General features: G+C 42.7%; 1 protein-coding gene across 1 annotated transcript in view; it reads left to right on the top strand.

The window, feature by feature from the left end:
- LOC137321042 (fructose-1,6-bisphosphatase isozyme 2-like) overlaps positions 1 to 14185 on the top strand; it is a 46737-nt gene that overhangs the window by 28337 nt on the left and 4215 nt on the right. Inside the window, exons 4-5 of the mRNA XM_067983183.1 lie at positions 1613 to 1753; positions 4427 to 4564. Coding sequence (XP_067839284.1) covers positions 1613 to 1753; positions 4427 to 4564 — 279 coding nt within the window. The remainder of the gene's footprint in view (positions 1 to 1612; positions 1754 to 4426; positions 4565 to 14185) is intronic.

Below are 14185 nucleotides of genomic sequence, written 5' to 3'. Positions count from 1 at the left end.
TAGCAGAAGCCTGAGAGCTGGTTCGCTGTCTGCCCTCTCACCGGGGGGAAACAGTGTTTGAAATGGCAAGTCCGAAACAGAAAAATGGCCTAAAAATGGCATATTATTAGAAAATCTGGAGGGTGATAGTTGGACGGATCCATTGGAGGTAGTGCCTCTCCTCCCAAATAGAGTCTAGGGGAAGAGACTGTGCATTGTGGCATTTGGAGCAAAGTATTTTTGGCTTCTCAAAGGGATGCAGAACTGTATAGGACAGCATCAAGCCTGGTTCAATGGCAAGGATAACCTCTGTAAAATCAGCAAAAATATAGTGAGAAACAGCAAAGATCTGAGATTGTGAAAGACTGCGGGAATCAGCAAAAACAGGGAAGATTGAGTAAGGACCAGGGAATGAGATATAAATCTCCGAAACATCACAGGCAGGTGAATGAAAGTTCATTTCCAGTAATTATTTAAAAATAATAAAAAGTGATAAAGTAAATTAACTTACAGCTTATTGAATGTAATCCATGTACAGCAAGCAAATATAAGAGGAGGCACTCACTATATTACACAGCTAGACAATTCCAATGTGCAGAGCTGAAGTCTGATAAACAATTGTTTTACCTCAGCTCTTTAATTCCTTAATGGTAGTTCACCGGAGTGGATCAGATTAAGGCTCCCTGTGCAACTTTCCCCTTTAAATTCTTAAACACTGGGAGGGGATCCACCCAAACCTGCAATCTTTTCAGTTATTCCAGTGCATGCATGGGACTTCAAATGACAAAATTCAGAGTCTCTCTGAGAAAGTTTGGAGAACTGCCCCCAAATTTCTTCTGTTAAATCAACATGAAAACACAGTAAACTGGGTGGGCAGGGATGGAATTTGGAGCGAGCCCAGTTATTCTGGGTCCCTGCCCTTTTTCCCCTGTCAAAATTTCTATTTATTATGGCGGCAGTCACATATTGCGTCTCCTCACATATAGGCAGGCGGAGGATGACAATATACAAATGAAGGAAATAAATCATCTGCCCTAGCGAGGGATGATTATTCGTGGTTTCCACTGGTGCTCAGGGCCTTGAGGAAAATGTAAAATTTAAAGGTCCTTTTCCCTACAGCAGTTGATTGCAAAGTGATTGAAGTACAACAAAAACCGGTCTATTGAAAAACGAGACACTTTTTAAAAATCTTCGGGTGGACAAATGTATTCACTTACACTACGGGAAGGTACCACAGTGAGTTTTCTACCCCCACCTGAGGTTGTGCCCTTGCTGTACCATCAATGGCGCGGGGACCTGCCTGAAATATTTAAATGTCCCTGACCCCTGAAGTGGGATGGGGTCAAGGACCAACTTGTGGTGGGCAAATATCCCACGTGATGGCAATGGAGCAGGACCAGAGGAAATTCTGAATCTCTTTATTAATACGGTAGCTTGGCAACTTTGTTATGGCATCACTCGTACAAAAATTAAAAATACTCATAACATGTGACACAGAAATGCATGTGGTGCTTGAGTAAGAATAATTAGTCATAATTGTACCTCGCCCTTATTTGCCTGGGTTTCTGGAAGAATAAGCACTTGTACGTTCAATAGATTCCATAGTGACTAACCATTTGTTTTCCTTTGGCAGGATTCTGAAGAACAGCTTTCCGAGAAAGATGCTCTTCAACCCGGGCGAAGCATGGTGGCCGCTGGATACGCGCTGTACGGCAGCGCTACCCTAATTGCGCTCTCCACGGGACAAGGTGTCAACTTCTTCATGTTGGACCCAGTATGTAGCTGATATTACTTCTAGAATTATCACCACTTTTGATCTGATAACCACTAACAAGTGTTTGTGGCAGTAGAATGATCCAAAATATAACAAAATGCACACGAGTAGTCACCATAGTTATCTTTGCATTATACTGAGAATGGGGGACAGGATAGATGAATACAAGTTACTGGAGAGATTAGGACTTCAGTTCAAGTCCTGACAGTACTCGAACGCCAAATTCAATAAAAGAGAAAAAACATTTTTGGGGGACATCGGATGGATGAAATAAAACTTAGACCGTAAATTATCCATAAAATCATTAACTGGAAACAGAACCAACAAAATAAGACATTCTTGGTTAAACCAGAAACGTTTTTCAGTTTCACTCTCTTTTCACTCTGATTTGCTCCCCTTGCTGCTTCTCCTATTATGCACTTCCTGCGGCCAAAAGGGTGGCCTGCTTTGCCTGACCACCAGGAGGCGCACAAGAAAGTCCTTGGAAACCTCCAGCTGATTTCTCTCCTCTGTGAGGGTGGTGGTGGACATGTGACTGGACGTAGGTGGCTGAAACTGGAAACTCATTAGAATGGGGGAGGAAACCTGTGTTCAATGCCGGATATGCTGGCACTATGCCACTTTCTTTAAGAATTATGCCCCCTTTGTGTTTCTTAAGTTTAATAGGATGAACCACAACCTTACCGCATGTTCATTTGGTATTATTTCAAAACTACTTACAGCAGACTTCTTACTTAAACAGACCATATGCCCCCCCCCCACCCCATCCCCATCCCCTTAGGCAAATAGTCTGCCAAAACACACTGTGAAAGTTCAAACATGAACAATGGCCATTTGACAAAGTACCAAAGGATGCCAGGTACCCATGGAATGGTACGACAGCAAGAAGTCAACACCTTCGGGAGAGGAAGTGTAAAACTGGTGAGAAAAAGAGAACTAAATATTAAAAAAACACACATCTGCTTATATGAACATAGGAACAGGAGTAGGTCATTTAGCCCCTCGAGCCTGTTCTGCCATTTAATGAGACCACGGCTGATCTGTGACCTAACTCCATATACCTGCTTTAGCCCCATATCCCTTAATATCTTTGGTTAACAAAAATCTATTAATCTCAGATTAAAAATTAAAAATTGAGCTAGCATCAACTGTCATTTGCAAAAGAGAGTTCCAAACTTCTACCACCCTTTGCGTATAGAAGTGTTTCCTAACTTCACTCCTGAAAGTCCTGGCTCTAATTTTTAGGCTATGTCCCCTAGTCCTAGACCCCCGAACCAGCGGAAATAGTTTCTCTCTAACCTATCAGTTCCCCTTAATATCTTGAAAACTTTGATCAAATCACACCTTTATCTTCTAAATTCCAGGGAATACAACCCTAGTTTGTGTAATTTCGCCTCATAATTTAACCAGGTATTCAGGTATCATTCCAATAAATCTATGCTGCACTCCCTCCAAGGCCAATATATCCTTCCTAAGGTGCAGTGCCCAGAACTGAACACAGTACTCCAGGTGTGGTCTAACCAGGGCTTTGTACAGCTATAGTATAACTTCTACCCCCTTGTCTTCTAGTCCTCTAGATATAAAGGCCAGCATTCCATTAGCCTTTTTGATTATTTCCTGTACCTGTCTATGACATTTTAATGATCTATATACATGGACCTCTAAGTCTCTTTGAACCTCCATTTAGAAAGTACTCTGATCTATCCTTTTTAGGTCCAAAGTGGATAACCTCACACTTGCCTACATTGAAATTCATTTGCCACAGTTTTGCAAATTCACTTAATCTATTAATATCTCTCTACAATTTTATACTTCCATCTACACTACTTACAATGCTGCCTATCTTTGTGTCATCGCCAAACTTGGATGTGTGGCTCTCTAGCCCATCATCTAAGTCGTTAATAAATACAGTGAATAGTTGAGGGTTCAAGACAGATCCATGTGGACACCACTAGTCACATCCTGCTCATTTAAGTACCTGCCCATTATCCCTACTCTCTGTCTCCTGCCACTCAGCCAATTTCCTAACCAGGTCAATAATTTGCCCGCAATTCCATGAGCTTCCACTTTAGCTAACAGTCTCTTATGAGGGACTTTATCGAATGCCTTCTCGAAGTTCATGTAAACAACATCCATAGACATTCCCCTGACCACTACTTTAGTCACTCTTCAAAAAATTCAATCAGGTTTGTCAGGCATGACCTACCCTTTACAAATCCATGTTGGCTCTCTCTAATCAGCTGAAAATTTTCAAGGTGTTCAGTCACTCTATCCTTAATTATAGAGTCTAGTACACTTTTCTCTCTGTACATTTGTGGTTTTCTTTGCCAGCTTTAGGTGAACATACCCAGAGGCATTCTGACACCACACACCCATCATCAGCTCCTATTCCTGTTACATATTTCCTTTCAAACTGAACCTTTAAAAAATAGTTATTAAAATATAAAAAATTAATTCGAATAATTATAATTGCTGTGTTTCATGTGATAATTATTAGTTCTGTAGATTGTAAAATTAATTTAAAGTAAATGTGTTTCAGATTAATTACAATATTTCAACCCAAACTAACAACATTAACCTTAATTGTAGCAAATACCACCAAACTCCTGGGCTATAATTCTAATCATCTAAAATTTCTATTGCATGACCACTGTGATATTTCTCTTTATTTAGGCTGTAGGTGAATTTATTCTTGTGGAAGAGAATGTGAAAATAAAGAAGAAGGGAAGTATATACAGTCTGAATGAGGGTTATGCCAAATACTTCGATCCTGCACTCACAGAATATATCCAGAAGAAAAAGTTCCCTGAGGTATGAACTCTAATATATATTAAAGGGAAGTTTCAATAATCTTATCAAAATTCTAATCTGTTAGGTTCAAAACAATCAAGTCTGGCAAGTGATTTCCAGTAATAGTCACTGCTTTGGGCAATGAATGTGTCTCACTAATTTGAAAACAACTGTGTTTTCTATTTTTTAAAAACCTTTTTTTGTGTGACTTTGTGCTCATTGAAATGAGAGCTGTTAATGTTGGGGAATGGAACAACTTCCATTTCAGGCACCCAAGGTCAACAGCAAACATTCCCGGGTCAGGTATTACATGGTTAGATTCAGAGGTTCCCTCTGCTCTGAAAGAAAGGAAAGAACCATGATGTCGACTTTCATCTTTATTGCTCCCGACGCATAGCTTGACATGTCAGGAATGAATATTAGAAATATGGGCACACACCGCACAATTTTCTGTCCATTCATTTAATTAAAAGTACAAATGTACAAATGAGTGTACAAAACTCTGCATTGGGAGTGCAAAAGATGAAAATTTATCTCCCTGGTGCCAAATTAAGGGTAGCTGTATGCAATGGACTCCGTGCTTGGACTGCCAAAACTCATTTCACAGACCCTTATAACCTGCTAAGGGAGGACACTCTCTTATTTGAATTTGAACCCAGGTAGCAGAGGCCAAAGCCCAGTGTCTAAGCCACTAGGCCCTTGCAGTTGCCCAATTCTAATCATTTCAGTGGAGATGCTCTACATTAGCAATTTTACCCCCACCCCCCAAAGAAAACTTAGTGTTTCAACTGGGTCTGATACTGACAATGCTGTTGACGCTCATCAACCAAAATTACACCTTCTATTAAAATGGTCCTGAAGTAAAAAGGAGACAAATAAAAAAATAGTAAAAGTTGAGGGAAGAAATGTTTAAAAAATTCTGGTATGTTCAGTGAGTGATGAGATAGCAAACGATTTGAAGTGAATATGTTGAGAGAGTGAAGATCTTGTGACTGAGCAGAATTCAGTGATCTAATTACTGACTGCATCACAAAAAGGAAAGAATTTACATTTATGTTAAGCCTTTCACAACCTTAGGACGTCTCAAAGCACTTTACAGCCAATGAAGTACTTTTTGACGTGTAGTCACTGCTTCACTATAGGAAACGTGGCAGCCAAATTGTGGACATAGCAAGGTCTCACAAACAGCAATGAAATACATGACTAGATAATCTGTTTTAGGTGTAGGTTGGCCAGGACACTAGGAGAACTTCCCTGTTCTTCTTCCAATAATGGCATGGGATCCTACACACCCACCTGAGAGAACAAACATGGGCCTTGGTTTAACATCTCATTCAATACGACGGCACCTCCAACAGTGCAGCATTCCCTCGGTACTGCACTGATTAAGTGCTCAAGTCTCTGGAGTGGGGCTTGAACTCATGACCTTCATGACTCAGAAGTCAGTGTGCTACCATTGATCCAAGGCTGACACTTAAAAGTTGACCTGGCTGCCAGTAGAAAATGGTTTTGATCCATTGAGCTCAGGGTTATGGGCCCAGCATGCTTCCGCTGTGCCACTCTGTTCAGATAAAAGGGCCATTTCTGACTTCCAAATGCCTATCATTAGCAATTTTCAAAATATATAAAACCTTTGGGAATCATGAAAACCTTATTGCAACAAGCCAGCCGTTGATTCACTAGGTGAGTCTAAAATAAATGAACTGCGCCACATGTATGGTACTTACACACCAGGAACATCTTAAGTTTGATCTGGGGTCTGTGCTGAGTTAGCTGATCTCAGCCAGAGCAGCTGTGGGGCAAGGGCTACAATTGACCTCTGTATCGAAGGGCTAGAAAAAGGGTGGAATCAGTCAGGTTTTCTGTTCCTGATCATGCTGTATTTACCTTAGGTACTTACTCAAAGAGCAAGTTAAATGATGGCATGGCCACCATTACTACAATCATTTTACTATCCCTCACTCATTTCAGCTCTTGCCATATAAATTTAACCTAAAATAATTTCATTTCCTGGAGGTGAAGCGGTGAACATGTGTGTTTGCGTGTGTGTGTGGCTGTGGGGTGGGGGGGTTGGGGGAGGGGGGGATGGGGTGGGCATTGGTAGCATGCTGCTTGTCTCAATGCCCAGTCAGAGATTTTGAGGTGACCTAAGAATCCTGACAGGGAATGACTCCTACTCTACTAACTAGCAAGTTCACTGCCCTCCTATCCTCCCTTAATCTCTCCGTCCATGTAAACTCCCCCATCCATATTCATGGCCGTCCTCTCGACCTTGCCATCTCACATGGCCTCTCTACTCCCATCGTGTCAATCGCGGATAAAGCCATCTCTGATCACTTCCTTGTATCCCTCTCCGCCCACATCCCCCTTCCCCCTCCCAACCCCACTTCCTCTGTATCCGCCCCTGGAAAAAACTCTCCCCCAAGTCACTTACAACAGCACTTTCAAATTCCCAACTGTCCAGTCTTTGGCCCTCCATTCACCACAGCATTTCTGCAGCTACTGATCTGCTCAATCACACCCTCACCTCCACCTTTGATGCCCTTGTCCCCATTAAAACCATTACTCTCTCTCACCCTGGTCATTCCCTGCTATGGCCCTCATCTCCACTCCCTTAAGTCCAAGGGATGCAGATTTGAACATTTATGGCGGACAACTGGTTTAGCCATTCATCGCCAGATCTAGCTGGATCACATAAAGCACTATCAGATCCTGCTCTCCTCTGCCAAAATTGCTCAGTATTCCAGAATCATCCTGGAATGCAAAGATAACCCCCGGCTTCTCTTCTCCACCACAAACCCTCTTCTTAAACCTCTCTCCCCAGCCCCCTCCACCCTCACCTCCAACGACAAGTGCGAGGAACTCATGGACTTCTTTGTCACTAAGATTGAGACCATCCGTTCAGCTGCCTCTGCTTTCCCCTAGCCCACCAAGCCAAACTTCCCCTAAGGTTCCCCCCTACCCTAGCCTTGCACTCGCATCTTTCCCTAGTTTCTCTCCTATCTTCCATTATGCCCTCTCCGAGCTCATCTTGACCATGAGACCCACCTCCTGCTCTCTTGACCCTATTCCCACCAAACTGCAGACCACCCAACTTCCCTTCCTGGCCCCCATGTTAGTTGATATTGTTAACGGTTCCTTTTCCTCAGGTGCTGTCCCTTTCCTCTTCAAACCTGCCATCATCACCCCCTCCTCAAACAAACTACCCTTGACACCTCTGTCCTTGCAAACTATCGCCCCCATCTCCAACCTCCCTTTCCTCATGTTTTATGTGTTGTCACCTCCCAAATCCGTGCCCATCTTTCCCGCAACTCCATGTTTGAATCCCTCCAATCAGGTTTCCGGCCCTGCCGCAGTACTGAAACAGCCCTTATCAAAGTCACAAATAACATCCTATGTGACTGTGACGATGGTAAACTATCCCTCCTCATCCTTCTCAACCTGTCTGCAGTCTTTGACACAGTTGACCACACCATCCTCCTCCATCGCCTCTCCTCCGTCATCCAGCTGGGTGAGACTGCGCTCGCCTGGTTCCATTCTTATCCATCCAGTCGTAGCCAGAGAATCACTTGAATTGGCTTCTCTTTCCGCTCCCACGCCATTACCTCTGGAGTCCCCCGAGGATCTATTCTTGGCCCCCTCCTATTCCTCATCTACATGCTGCCCCTCGTCGACATCATCCGTTAACATGTCAGATTCCACATGTACAATGACGACACCCAGCTCTACCTCACCACCACCTCTCTCAACTCATCCACCATCTCTCATTTGTCACATTGCTTGTCCGACATCCAGTACCAGATGAGCAGAAATTTCCTCCAACTAAATATTGGGAAGATGGAAGTCATTGTCTTTGATCCGCGCCGCAAACTCCGTTCCCTAGCCACCGACTCCATCTCTCTCCCTGGCCACTGTCTAAGGCTGAACCAGACTGCTCGCATCCTTAGCGTCCTATTTGACCCTGAGATGTGCTTCCGACCACATATCCGTCCCATCACCAAGATCGCCTACTTCCACCTCCGTAACATTGCCTGTCTCCGCCCATGTCTCAGTTCAGCTTGGCCTTTGTTACCTCTAGACTCGACAATTCCAATTTTCTCCTGGATGACCTCCATCTTCCACCCTCCATAAACTTGAGCTCATCCAAAACTCTGCTGTTCGTATCCTAACTCGCACCATCATCCCTGTGCTCGCTGACCTAAATTGGCTCCTGGTGCGGGAACGCCTCAATTTTAAAATTCTCATCCTTGTCTTCAAATCCCTCCATGGCCTCACACCTCCCTATCTCTGTAATCTCCTCCAGATCTACAATCCTCCAAGATCTATGTGCTCCTCCAACTCTTGCCTCTTGCGCATCCCCGATTTCCATCACTCCACCATTGGCGGCCGAGCCTTCAGCTGCCCAGGCCCTAAGCTCCGGAATTCCCTCCCTAAACCTTTCCATCTCACCTGACGAAGGAGCAAAGCTCCGAAAGCTTGTGATTTCAAATAAAGCCGTTGGACTATAACCCGGTGTTGTGCGACTCCTTACAACTGTTTATAGTGGGCATCGTAGCTGAGCCTGACTCTCTCTTCACTTGGTATCCACACATAAACACTTCCAGTAAGGGGGGTCAGTGTTTTGTGATGAAGGAATCCTGGGCAATTTTCCCTTCCCTTACCCAGGGGTGCTTCAAACAATTATAGGACTTGTAACTGCCACCCAGCCTGAGATAAGATAACACAGCACAGACAGTAAATTGTAGTTATGTATCACTTCTCAAGTAAAGGAATATCAAAGGAAGAGGTGGATACTGAAGAGGAAAAGGAGGAAAATTAGGAGGAGAAGTCTAATGCGCAGATGAGGAGATAGATTTTTTTGAGATGGGGAGAGTGATAACAAGGCAAAGTGGTTTTGGGAGAGAATTTCAAAGCGCAGATGGATAATGGCTGGAAGATCAGCTCCTGATAGTGGCACAGATGGGGCAGGAAACAAACAGCAATCCGGAGTCAGGGTCCTAGGTGTTAATTGTATGATTTGTTTCACTGGGGTTAATTGTATTCAGGTGATGGGTATTGATTGGGGACTCTCTTGGATCCTTTTATAGGAGAGCTTAGGTAGGGTGTGGGTGTGCAAGAGGAAACTGTGAATAAATGCTTGGAAGCAACTAAAGGCCAGGCTCTAGTATTCTTTCCTTCACCACATGGCTATCCAGTTTATCCAGGTCTTCACTCCCTGTGAACCGAAATGTGACTTGGGATAGCATACTATCGGTGACCATTTTTTTTGGTTACAAAATAACACGTAAAAATGCCAACATGCCTCAAGTCACTTCAGATGATGCCAAGCATTTTTGTAATAATTCAAATGATTGAACAAATTTATTTATGAACAGAGTTATTGTCAGAAACAAGTAGTAAGAACAAGATATTGAAATCAGTCCAAAAACAGCAGCCTGGAGTCGATTCAGTAATTTCTTTGCAGCTGCTCCTATTTCACCCCCGTAACTTTGCCGGAAGTGAGGCGGAAATCCCATTTACTTGCGTAAACGCGGTTTCCACCACACTTCTGGCGAAGTTATGGTGGCAGAGCAGGAAAAGCTCAGAGGAAATTCCTGGCCTAAGGATTAAACATATACCCAGTTAGATGAGATTATTTTAAATGAATGTATGACTCCCACCTTGAGTATGGCATTTTAAAAACCTGTTTAAATTAAGAAGCATAGCAGAGAGAAAAAAAAAGAAATCGTTAGCCAAATATTTTTGTCACAACAGATTTCAGTGCTGTTAGCAATATGAAAAAAGGGGTGTTCCCAGAAATAATAGTATTAGTTTATGGCTTCTTGCCATTAATGTCACACAATCCACAATAACATTCAGTGCCACATTATCAAATTGCCTCAGGCAAAAAAAAAATAACTTCCAAGAAAAGAGGTGCACATGAAGTAAAGTTAACTTTCATTCTTTGCATCTTCTTTTATGTATTAGAATGTTTTCTCCTGCTGTTTAGTCTAGTACCACACTATTCACTTGTTCAACATGATCACAAGACTGCTGATCCAAAGGTTATTTTGACATGACCTAATTCCGTGTTCTCCACTCTAATCTTGAGGAAAGTGGTTAAAACCCAAATTTAAAAAAGAGCATATTTGCATTTATCTATTTTATTATATTAAAGTGTTTCACATAATGAATTACTTCTGAAATGGTGGCAGCCATTCTGTAATAGCAATATTTCACAAAGATTTTTTTTAGCATCTGTGTTGGTACTAATTCAATGCCAGATACCTTGCTTACCGCCTCCCTCCAGGACAATGGTCACTGGTTAGTACCCTCACCATATCCCACTGATTAACCCCTTCTTCAAGATGGTGATTGGAGTGCACTGGGCCCCTAGGTGAATTTGGTAATAAACGCATCATCTGCAAAAAGAAACAGTGAAATTATTTTACAATGTTTGCAACAACAACGAGATGAATGAAAAGCTAATCTCTTTCTTTTGATATCATTCATTGAGGGAGGAATGATGATCAGGACACCGGGAGGACTCCCTGCTCCTTCACATGGTACTATGGAACCTTTACTGTCCATTTTGGACCAACAGAGAAGGGACCTCAGTTTAACCTTTAATTTGAACCGATCAATGGAAGATCCACCATGCCAAAGGATATCCTCCCAGATGTCATCATCTAATCATTTCCACTCTACAGGGACTCGCTAATACTAAAACTCTTAAAAATGCTTGAGGCAGGGGAGGAATTCTCTAGATAACTATGTCTAAGTGGTAGATGGTACTTACCTTTAGGGTTTCCATTGAAATCAATGGAAGAAAAATTGGGAGGGTTCTATAATGGGCTGGGGATCTGCTCCATCAGATTACCACCCATGCGGTGAAGTATGAGTGCCACTGAAAGAAGCTCTGTGATTTCTTCATGAGGAGTGTTGCAGCGTGCAGTGACTTTATTCGCTGATCCCTCTGTTCTGATCAATTTTCCTCCCTCAAACAGTACCACCAAAAAAGATTGGATTCTTATTCATCTCGTTGCTGACCCAATCATTCTGAAAGAATTTCAGTGCTTCTTTTTGCAGATAATGTGTTGGCAGATTCATCTCGGGGCTCAGAGTACTCCAATAACCATACTATACCTGGAATGGGGCATGGTTTAATGGGAACTGGTACCTGTGTGAACCAAAATAGTAAGAGTTAGCAGGTTATTCAGAAGAGATCGGGAGAAAATTGAAAAAAAAAGCAAAACAAAATCTATGGCCATTTTGGCTATGAGGCTTTATACCAACCAACAATTGTGGTGATCTCTCAGGCTAAGTTTTGTTTACAGGTACTTTTAGATTTGGTACTTCTGTAGTCAGAGTGAAGTCGGTGTGCTGGCTCCATGCATTTAATTTGCTAATATAGGCTCCCTTATTCAACCCAGATTCATATAACCATGAATACTGGCCTGCTTATATAATGCTATCTGCATTTAATCACATAACCCTATCAGTTACTGATGCCTTTTGTTGTAGACTACTCTCACGTAGTTCAGACTTTAAAAATTGTCCTGTTCTAAACTTAACTTTTAAACTAACTTATGCATTCTCAAAATACAGGCCGATTCTCTATCACGCTTTTTGTACTTGTTATCAACTGTTTCATCATGAGTCCTGAGAAGTGGAATGCTTCCTGCAGGGAATAATTCTGGTTTTCTCGAATCTCAAGGATATATTAAAGTAGTTATGATATGAGTCTTGTCCTTGCCTCACCCTCCCAACTGCTTCCCAAATCATGGTTCCAGTCCAACATATCAGTTTGTTTCACTGGGCTGGTGGTGGTCTGATAATTGATTAGGCATTGTAATAACTGGGGAGAAAGTGCAGCATGGTAATGGCCGATGACAGTCTTAGCTGTTACTATCTGATCTGTGGGAGAGCAGACTGCAGAAGATGAGTGACTCCTTTGAAAGCCCCTATCCATGTGATCCACAATCTATTCAAGGTGGACACATGTCTCTCCAAGCTGGAGCCCGGAGCATACATGGCAGTTGTTTGAGTTTCCACCAAAGCTGCAAAGCATGTGTACATGGACTCCTGTTGTGTGGGCCCAGCTGCAACTTCCCTGGAGGTGGCCACACTCTTCAGATTAGACTGCAGAGCGCTGATGCCATGCGACGTGACACCCGGCTGGAAGAGGACACCTCCACACTTTCAGCCACAGTGGTAAAACTCCTTGGCAGGTCTGCCAATATCTTGTACAGCTGTTTGTGTGATGCCAGAGGTTTTCTTTTCATGCCTGTGCCCATGAAGTCCTCATCTCCATCTTCCTCAGCATACTGGCTGATCAGTCTGGCCTTCTTTCACTGCTGTTCCTCCAAAAAACATGCAAGGGATTCCCCAATTAGCCAATGTGCTCTCTTAGAACTGGGGCAGGGGGCTCGGTTGTGAGAGAAGGAGGTGGAAATGGGAGCTTTATGGCAAAAGGAACAAATTTAGATGATTAAGCAGTTGCCGGTAGAAAAAGAAAAAAACACACCTGAGAAATAGGCTTTCTATGAGTCCTTGGAAAGTACCTGCCGGGCCCTTTAAATGCACTTCTTTCTGGCTTTTCTGTGGTGCCGAGCAAAACCATTTTTTATGGGCATGTTTGCTGAGTGGAAATTAGAAAATGACACATAACATCACCACATCAATACCACCTGATTTATTACACCTGTCCATTTTAGGACAGGTGCTTGTGCTGTCCACCATAAATGACAATCGAAAATAAGGCAGACACTAAAGTGGGCAGGGATTTCCTGTAAAATGAAAGTTCAGGTTATTTACAGCTACTGGAACTGCAGTGCCTATGATGGAGGTAATCTGAAGGGCAGCAATCTGGGCTTCTGTCTAGGCTCACACTTGAAGAACGGATACTTAGATGAGATACCAGAGGGCCCTGATGTCCGTGGAACTGTACCCTAAAATGAACGGCTGCTTAAGGTGAAAAAGCAGGGGAGGGGTGAGGTAAATAACAAAAGGGATTTGATATGTCAAGCTTCTAAAAAAGGGAAACAAAAGCTGCCAAACATTTTCAATTAATAACTGATCAACCAACTATTACAAAATGTTGATGGTTTATGTGGTTGGGCCACTTGCGGAATAGTGTTGATAATCAGTGGCCTGCCACATATCCAGTATGTTATCATCCAGCCAGATAGAACGTAGAGCTGAATGTGGCTGTTTGCATTCCACGGTCTAGATATCTAATCTTGGCAACAACAAATGATTATTAAGTTGTAAGTACAGTATTCAGTTAACCAAAGCAAATACATTACATATAGAAAATAGGTTTAATTAGTTTCCATCGGGCTTTTAAAGTGTTGACAGGGAACTCCCCTCTTATTGCTTGGTAACACTGCATTGTGTGGTGCTAAACCACATAGACCAGAAAGATCTCAGGTTGAATCATTTGTCTGTGCGAAATTAATGCTAGTTGAGGCACTGCAATTGGCCTCAAGATCCATGGCTAGATAGGGAAAGAGTCGGCAAGGGTTCCCGTTACTGATCATCATCCAATGACTACTGCAGGAAAGTACATGTGTGGATACTAGGTTTGGACAGGATTGGGCTCAGTTGTGACACCTTCCATGATTGAATAGCTTGTCAGCACTCAAGGTGAATTTCCTTGTT

This window comes from Heptranchias perlo, chromosome 4 (assembly GCF_035084215.1).
Source record: "Heptranchias perlo isolate sHepPer1 chromosome 4, sHepPer1.hap1, whole genome shotgun sequence".
Classification (NCBI taxonomy): domain Eukaryota; kingdom Metazoa; phylum Chordata; class Chondrichthyes; order Hexanchiformes; family Hexanchidae; genus Heptranchias; species Heptranchias perlo.
The sequence above is the reverse complement of the archived record's forward strand: the minus strand, read 5'-3'. Positions and strand labels throughout refer to the sequence as shown.